This window comes from Hydractinia symbiolongicarpus, chromosome 3 (assembly GCF_029227915.1).
Source record: "Hydractinia symbiolongicarpus strain clone_291-10 chromosome 3, HSymV2.1, whole genome shotgun sequence".
Taxonomy (NCBI): domain Eukaryota; kingdom Metazoa; phylum Cnidaria; class Hydrozoa; order Anthoathecata; family Hydractiniidae; genus Hydractinia; species Hydractinia symbiolongicarpus.
Genome location: NC_079877.1, coordinates 9,339,221 through 9,347,167, shown reverse-complemented (window position 1 = coordinate 9,347,167; position 7,947 = coordinate 9,339,221). Strand labels below are relative to the sequence as shown.

At 39.5% G+C, this 7,947-nt stretch overlaps 3 protein-coding genes across 3 annotated transcripts; all 3 read right to left on the bottom strand.

Annotated features, from left to right (window-relative positions):
* Nucleotides 1-169: 169 nt before the first annotated feature.
* Nucleotides 170-1,603, bottom strand: LOC130635571 (putative gastrointestinal growth factor xP4). Its single transcript, XM_057444931.1, has 6 exons — nucleotides 1,252-1,603; nucleotides 1,058-1,168; nucleotides 847-981; nucleotides 639-773; nucleotides 426-563; nucleotides 170-329 (listed from the first exon to the last, which is right to left on the bottom strand). Exons 1-6 carry the CDS (start codon nucleotides 1,310-1,312, stop codon nucleotides 199-201), a joined length of 711 nt encoding a protein of 236 aa, XP_057300914.1. The 5' UTR covers nucleotides 1,313-1,603; the 3' UTR covers nucleotides 170-198.
* Nucleotides 1,604-3,128: 1,525 nt separating this feature from the next.
* Nucleotides 3,129-4,490, bottom strand: LOC130635575 (integumentary mucin C.1-like). The gene is made up of 6 exons (XM_057444935.1): nucleotides 4,354-4,490; nucleotides 4,160-4,270; nucleotides 3,949-4,083; nucleotides 3,741-3,875; nucleotides 3,306-3,671; nucleotides 3,129-3,232 (listed from the first exon to the last, which is right to left on the bottom strand). Exons 1-5 carry the CDS (start codon nucleotides 4,412-4,414, stop codon nucleotides 3,493-3,495), a joined length of 621 nt encoding a protein of 206 aa, XP_057300918.1. The 5' UTR covers nucleotides 4,415-4,490; the 3' UTR covers nucleotides 3,129-3,232; nucleotides 3,306-3,492.
* Nucleotides 4,491-5,130: 640 nt separating this feature from the next.
* Nucleotides 5,131-7,639, bottom strand: LOC130635572 (putative gastrointestinal growth factor xP4). The gene is made up of 7 exons (XM_057444932.1): nucleotides 7,484-7,639; nucleotides 7,290-7,400; nucleotides 7,079-7,213; nucleotides 6,871-7,005; nucleotides 6,664-6,801; nucleotides 6,436-6,567; nucleotides 5,131-6,362 (listed from the first exon to the last, which is right to left on the bottom strand). The coding sequence occupies exons 1-6, from the start codon at nucleotides 7,542-7,544 to the stop codon at nucleotides 6,437-6,439; spliced, it is 711 nt and encodes a 236-aa protein (XP_057300915.1). The 5' UTR covers nucleotides 7,545-7,639; the 3' UTR covers nucleotides 5,131-6,362; nucleotide 6,436.
* Nucleotides 7,640-7,947: the final 308 nt, after the last annotated feature.

The window sequence follows — 7,947 nt, the reverse complement described above, 5'->3', positions numbered from 1 at the left end:
TCATCTCCTACTGGATCTTATTGGGAAGGAAAAGTTCATATATTAGAGGTATTTATTTGACAACATATTTTTACAACAATGAGTACACTAAAGTTCGCACATAATCTTCCGAAGGTCCTCGTATCTAAACAAAAGGAAGTACATATTAAGCTCGTGGCCCGAAATGACTTGCTTACAAAAGTGTTCGCGACTTTTACCTCATCGGTAATAACACCATGGCCCACGACCGGGCAATGAATTATAGCAGCAACCTCTTTTCATGCATTCGAATTCTGTTATACCAGGATAGCCGCAGTCGTCACGTTCTGTTGCTTTGCGCAGACATTTTTCTAACGAAAATTCAACACAAACCAGCAGTAAAAACTTTAAGGATCGCGCATTATGTTATTTTGCGACGAATGTGGAGAGCGTACTTCTATGCTTACCTAGGCGGTGGTAGCACCACGGTCCACTTTGGTTTAGCAATTCACTATAACAACAGCCTTTCTTCTCGCATGCCCGCTTCGTTATGCCTGGATAACCACAATCATGACGTCTTGTTGCTGCAATTTCCCGGCATTTTTCTAAAAACAAAATTACGGATAGAAGAGTACACAATGCTTTCAAAATACCTAATCAGTAAGAGCGGAACAACTTACCTTGCCTGTAATAAGACCACGGTCCCTTTTCCTTGATCGCGTTGTAACAGCATCCTTTTTTGACGCAATCTGATTTGCTTATCCCAGGGTAACCACAATCTTCACGTTTGTTTGCTTCAATCATGGGACAGTTTGCTAGAGTATTTGGAGAAATAATTAGTGGCCCAAATTGTCAGTGTTAATGCCGAAAACATAGTCGAAAATTTACCTTTTCGATGATAACACCACGGGCCAGCCACCTTTAATTCGCCATAACAACATCCCTTTCTCAAGCAATCCAACGGACTAATTCCATGGTAGCCACAATCAACGCGCATTGACGCCTTTATGTTTCGACATTTTGCTATTACGAAACAAATTAGGTAGATTCACAACTAAAATGCAATGACAACCCCCTCAAGTGTAAGAAGCCGTATTACCTCCACATGTGTTGCAAAGCCTTGGGCAATGACTGGAAACGATTTTCTTTGAACAACTAGTTGATCTAACCACAGAGCACAAGATATTTCTGTTGCTGCAAACTCTTGTAGCTGAAAAATTAAGAACAAAAGCAACTTTTTTATTATTGCGACGAAACATTGACGGCACTTGCAATGAAGAAGCATTAAAATACCTGTGGCAGCGGCAAAAGCCAAAACAACAAAACAAATCACGTAAATCTGATATTTCCTCATGATTCCGGCTCTTATTTCGTCGGTGCGCGAATCGTATTAGTCCAATTCATGTCAAAGCCTTCTTTATACGCTCTTTTCTCTCTAATTACTGTAATTACTGAGTGCTTATAATCAAGATGGCCGTTTACAAATTACAACGTAAATTCGCCTCCGGGGAAGATATTGTGCATGTAGCATTCACCGTTTAAACTCTTGTGGGTTTCGCTTTGAAATATGTTGACACGGTCTATGAAGATCATTGTTGATTGTTGAATAAACGGAAGGTTTTTATCGGAGTGGTGTAGGACTAGGGTGCACACGAATCACACACGAGTTATTCTTGTCTTCGGTGACCAAACCAACAATTCCCAATCATACATGCGTGTTATACTTTCAAGAGATCGTTCTTTCGCGGTGAAGGTGATATTCCCTTCAATTTCAATGAATATGAAACAAAAGAGCTAAATTCCATCAGAAGGATGCGTTGCCAATCCTAAATCATTGGATTGTTCATTATACGACGTTCTGACAATGTCTTGTTGTTTTAGATAACTCACATGTCGAAACTATTTTTGTTGCGTACTACATCACATCTAGAAGGTGTCCTTTCACACAAGACACGGTCGATTTTGCGGATTTAAGTACCAATACGCGCTGCATCGTGCGCCTTTTTTGTCAGGGATGAAGAGATAAAAAAAAAGAATTTTCTAATATGCTTCAAAATTTACGTCAACGTAACCCTGTTTTGACAACTAGGGATACGTTTCCCTGTTTAACATGCTATTAACATTTCTTATTAAGAACAATGCTGGAGATGAGTAGTCGAAATGAAATACGTGCGTTTAACGTCACTGCTTCAATTGGACGTTAAGTATTTTTATCCCATGACTTTTCATTAATGCCCCTGCGCTGTCATATACCCTCGATAACGGCTTGGTTATAAACGGCACTAGCGGGCCTTATACAGTATTATTTACTGATAGCTATTTTAAATCAGTATATACGGGAAATCCACAGCACTGATTGGGTAAAAGCCTCAACGACGAGCTTCATACAGCCCGGTGCAACTTTTGACCTTGTAAAATACATATTAATAACTATAAATGCATACAAATAACATTGGAAAAAATAGCCAAACACATCCACACTGAAAAATGAAGTTGCAGTAAATCCTAAATCACGATTAACTCCGTCAGAATCAGAAAAACATGTTCCACGTTCGGTGTCGCAGATAAAAGAAAATGCTTTTAAAAACATTAACAGCACAATGAAAAACAAGCAAAACAACGTCGAATTTATGTGATAAACATGTATTTGAAAAATTGAAACAATAAAACTCAAATGGAAAGTTCTCTATTTTTTTTACAACCTTGTCATCTTACGAGAAATATTACTCTCGGTCAGCGTAGCGACCTCGCATGTTCGGTCTATGCTTTTGACCTCGCATAAACTTTCTCGGTACAGATAGACAAGTTATTTTATGTTGTATTAATAACGCCCGCAAAAGTAGCCTTTTTGTATTTAGATTTATGCTTTCCGTATCCGCCCTGACATTTTTGACTATCAAAATTGTGGCTTCGAATGAGACAGAATTGCCAAGTTGACAAAGTAGCAAAAAACGGCAATAGCCGGTTAATAACGCCTTGGATAGAAATGCTCACGCTACGCTTGCACGGTTGCATTGCGATTCTGGGTATGGCGGCGCCAGAAGATTTCAGGCTTTACTAAATAACGCTTACTACTCCTTTCAGCAAATACGGACACTCAAGGCACCCTATGCAATAATTCAAATGTGGTTGGCTGCAGCGACATGACAAAAAGAAAATTGGCAGTCAAATCATTCATCTCCTACTGGATCTTATTGGGAAGGAAAAGTTCATATATAGGTATTTATTTGGAGTACACTAGAGTTCGCATATAATCTTCCGAAGGTCCTCGTATCTAAACGAAAGGAAGTACATATTAAGCTCGTGGCCCGAAATGACTTGCTTACAAAAGTGTTCGCGACTTTTACCTCATCGGTAATAACACCATGGCCCACGACCGGGCAATGAATTATAGCAGCAACCTCTTTTCATGCATTCGAATTCTGTTATACCAGGATAGCCGCAGTCGTCACGTTCTGTTGCTTTGCGCAGACATTTTTTTAACGAAAATTCAACACAAACCAGCAGTAAAAACTTTAAGGATCGCGCATTATGTTATTTTGCGACGAATGTGAAGAGCGTACTTCTATGCTTACCTAGGCGGTGGTAGCACCACGGTCCACTTTGGTTTAGCAATTCACTATAACAACAGCCTTTCTTCTCGCATGCCCGCTTCGTTATGCCTGGATAACCACAATCATGACGTCTTGTTGCTGCTATTTTCCGGCATTTTTCTAAAATTACGGATGGAAGAGTACACAATGCTTTCAAAATACCTAATCAGTAAGAGCGGAACAACTTACCTTGCCTGTAATAACACCACGGTCCCTTTTCCTTGATCGCGTTGTAACAGCATCCTTTTTTGACGCAATCTGATTTGCTTATCCCAGGGTAACCACAATCTTCACGTTTGTTTGCTTCAATCATGGGACAGTTTGCTAGAGTATTTGGAGAAATAATTAGTGGCCCAAATTGTCAGTGTTAATGCCGAAAACATAGTCGAAAATTTACCTTTTCGATGATAACACCACGGGCCAGCCACCTTTAATTCGCCATAACAACATCCCTTTCTCAAGCAATCCAACGGACTAATTCCATGGTAGCCACAATCAACGCGCATTGACGCCTTTATGTTTCGACATTTTGCTATTACGAAACAAATTAGGTAGATTCACAACTAAAATGCAATGACAACCCCCTCAAGTGTAAGAAGCCGTATTACCTCCACATGTGTTGCAAAGCCTTGGGCAATGACTGGAAACGATTTTCTTTGAACAACTAGTTGATCTAACCACAGAGCACAAGATATTTCTGTTGCTGCAAACTCTTGTAGCTGAAAAATTAAAAACAAATGCAATTTTTTTATTATTGCGACGAAACATTGACGGCAATTGCAATGAAGAAGCATTAAAATACCTGTGGCAGCGGCAAAAGCCAAAACAACAAAACAAATCACGTAAATCTGATATTTCCTCATGATTCCGGCTCTTATTTCGTCGGTGCGCGAATCGTATTAGTCCAATTCATGTCAAAGCCTTCTTTATACGCTCTTTTCTCTCTAATTACTGTAATTAATGAGTGCTTATAATCAAGATGGCCGTTTACAAATTACAACGTAAATTCGCCTCCGGGGAAGATATTGTGCATGTAGCATTCACGGTTTAAACTCTTGTGGGTTTCGCTTTGAAATATGTTGACACGGTCTATGAAGATCATTGTTGATTGTTGAATAAACGGAAGGTTTTTATCGGAGTGGTGTAGGACTAGGGTGCACACGAATCACACACGAGTTATTCTTGTCTTCGGTGACCAAACCAACAATTCCCAATCATACATGCGTGTTATACTTTCAAGAGATCGTTCTTTCGCGGTGAAGGTGATATTCCCTTCAATTTCAATGAATATGAAACAAAAGAGCTAAATTCCATCAGAAGGATGCGTTGCCAATCCTAGATCATTGGATTGTTCATTATACGACGTTCTGACAATGTCTTGTTGTTTTAGATAACTCACATGTCGAAACTATTTTTGTTGCGTACTACATCACATCTAGAAGGTGTCCTTTCACACAAGACACGGTCGATTTTGCGGATTTAAGTATCAATACGCGCTGCATCGTGCGCCTTTTTTGTCAGGGATGAAGAGATAAAAAAAAAGAATTTTCTAATATGCTTCAAAATTTACGTCAACGTAACCCTGTTTTGGCAACTAGGGATACGTTTCCCTGTTTAACATGCTATTAACATTTCTTATTAAGAACAATGCTGGAGATCAGTAGTCGAAATGAAATACGTGCGTTTAACGTCACTGCTTCAATTGGACGTTAAGTATTTTTATCCCATGACTTTTCATTAATGCCCCTGCGCTGTCATTTATATACCCTCGATAACGGCTTGGTTATAAACGGCACTAGCGGGCCTTATACAGTATTATTTACTGATAGCTATTTTAAATCAGTATATACGGGAAATCCACAGCACTGATTGGGTAAAAGCCTCAACGACGAGCTTCATACAGCCCGGTGCAACTTTTGACCTTGTAACATACATATTAATAACTATAAACGCATACAAATAACATTGGAAAAAATAGCCAAACACATCCACACTGAAAAATGAAGTTGCAGTAAATCCTAAATCACGATTCACTCCGTCAGAATCAGAAAAACATGTTCCACGTTCGGTGTCGCAGATAAAAGAAAATGCTTTTAAAAACATTAACAGCACAATGAAAAACAAGCAAAACAACGTCGAATTTATGTGATAAACATGTATTTGAAAAATTGAAACAATAAAACTCAAATGGAAAGTTCTCTATTTTTTTTACAACCTTGTCATCTTACGAGAAATATTACTCTCGGTCAGCGTAGCGACCTCGCATGTTCGGTCTATGCTTTTGACCTCGCATAAACTTTCTCGGTACAGATAGACAAGTTATTTTATGTTGTATTAATAACGCCCGCAAAAGTAGCCTTTTTGTATTTAGATTTATGCTTTCCGTATCCGCCCTGACATTTTTGACTATCAAAATTGTGGCTTCGAATGAGACAGAATTGCCAAGTTGACAAAGTAGCAAAAAACGGCAATAGCCGGTTAATAATGCCTTGGATAGAAATGCTCACGCTACGCTTGCACGGTTGCATTGCGATTCTGGGTATGGCGGCGCCAGAAGATTTCAGGCTTTACTAAATAACGCTTACTACTCCTTTCAGCAAATACGGACACTCAAGGCACCCTATGCAATAATTCAAATGTGGTTGGCTGCAGCGACATGACAAAAAGAAAATTGGCAGTCAAATCATTCATCTCCTACTGGATCTTATTGGGAAGGAAAAGTTCATATATTAGAGGTATTTATTTGACAACATATTTTTACAACAATGAGTACACTAAAGTTCGCATATAATCTTCCGAAGGTCCTCGTATCTAAACGAAAGGAAGTACATATTAAGCTCGTGGCCCGAAATGACTTGCTTACAAAAGTGTTCGCGACTTTTACCTCATCGGTAATAACACCATGGCCCACGACCGGGCAATGAATTATAGCAGCAACCTCTTTTCATGCATTCGAATTCTGTTATACCAGGATAGCCGCAGTCGTCACGTTCTGTTGCTTTGCGCAGACATTTTTCTAACGAAAATTCAACACAAACCAGCAGTAAAAACTTTAAGGATCGCGCATTATGTTATTTTGCGACGAATGTGGAGAGCGTACTTCTATGCTTACCTAGGCGGTGGTAGCACCACGGTCCACTTTGGTTTAGCAATTCACTATAACAACAGCCTTTCTTCTCGCATGCCCGCTTCGTTATGCCTGGATAACCACAATCATGACGTCTTGTTGCTGCTATTTTCCGGCATTTTTCTAAAATTACGGATGGAAGAGTACACAATGCTTTCAAAATACCTAATCAGTAAGAGCGGAACAACACACCTTGCCTGTAATAACACCACGGTCCCTTTTCCTTGATCGCGTTGTAACAGCATCCTTTTTTGACGCAATCTGATTTGCTTATCCCAGGGTAACCACAATCTTCACGTTTGTTTGCTTCAATCATGGGACAGTTTGCTAGAGTATTTGGAGAAATAATTAGTGGCCCAAATTGTCAGTGTTAATGCCGAAAACATGGTCGAAAATTTACCTTTTCGATGATAACACCACGGGCCAGCCACCTTTAATTCGCCATAACAACATCCCTTTCTCAAGCAATCCAACGGACTAATTCCATGGTAGCCACAATCAACGCGCATTGACGCCTTTATGTTTCGACATTTTGCTATTACGAAACAAATTAGGTAGATTCACAACTAAAATGCAATGACAACCCCCTCAAGTGTAAGAAGCCGTATTACCTCCACATGTGTTGCAAAGCCTTGGGCAATGACTGGAAACGATTTTCTTTGAACAACTAGTTGATCTAACCACAGAGCACAAGATATTTCTGTTGCTGCAAACTCTTGTAGCTGAAAAATTAAGAACAAATGCAATTTTTTTATTATTGCGACGAAACATTGACGGCAATTGCAATGAAGAAGCATTAAAATACCTGTGGCAGCGGCAAAAGCCAAAACAACAAAACAAATCACGTAAATCTGATATTTCCTCATGATTCCGGCTCTTATTTCGTCGGTGCGCGAATCGTATTAGTCCAATTCATGTCAAAGCCTTCTTTATACGCTCTTTTCTCTCTAATTACTGTAATTAATGAGTGCTTATAATCAAGATGGCCGTTTACAAATTACAACGTAAATTCGCCTCCGGGGAAGATATTGTGCATGTAGCATTCACCGTTTAAACTCTTGTGGGTTTCGCTTTGAAATTTGTTGACACGGTCTATGAAGATCATTGTTGATTGTTGAATAAACGGAAGGTTTTTATCGGAGTGGTGTAGGACTAGGGTGCACACGAATCACACACGAGTTATTCTTGTCTTCGGTGACCAAACCAACAATTCCCAATCATACATGCGTGTTATACTTTCAAGAGATCGTTCTTTCGCGGTGAAGGTGA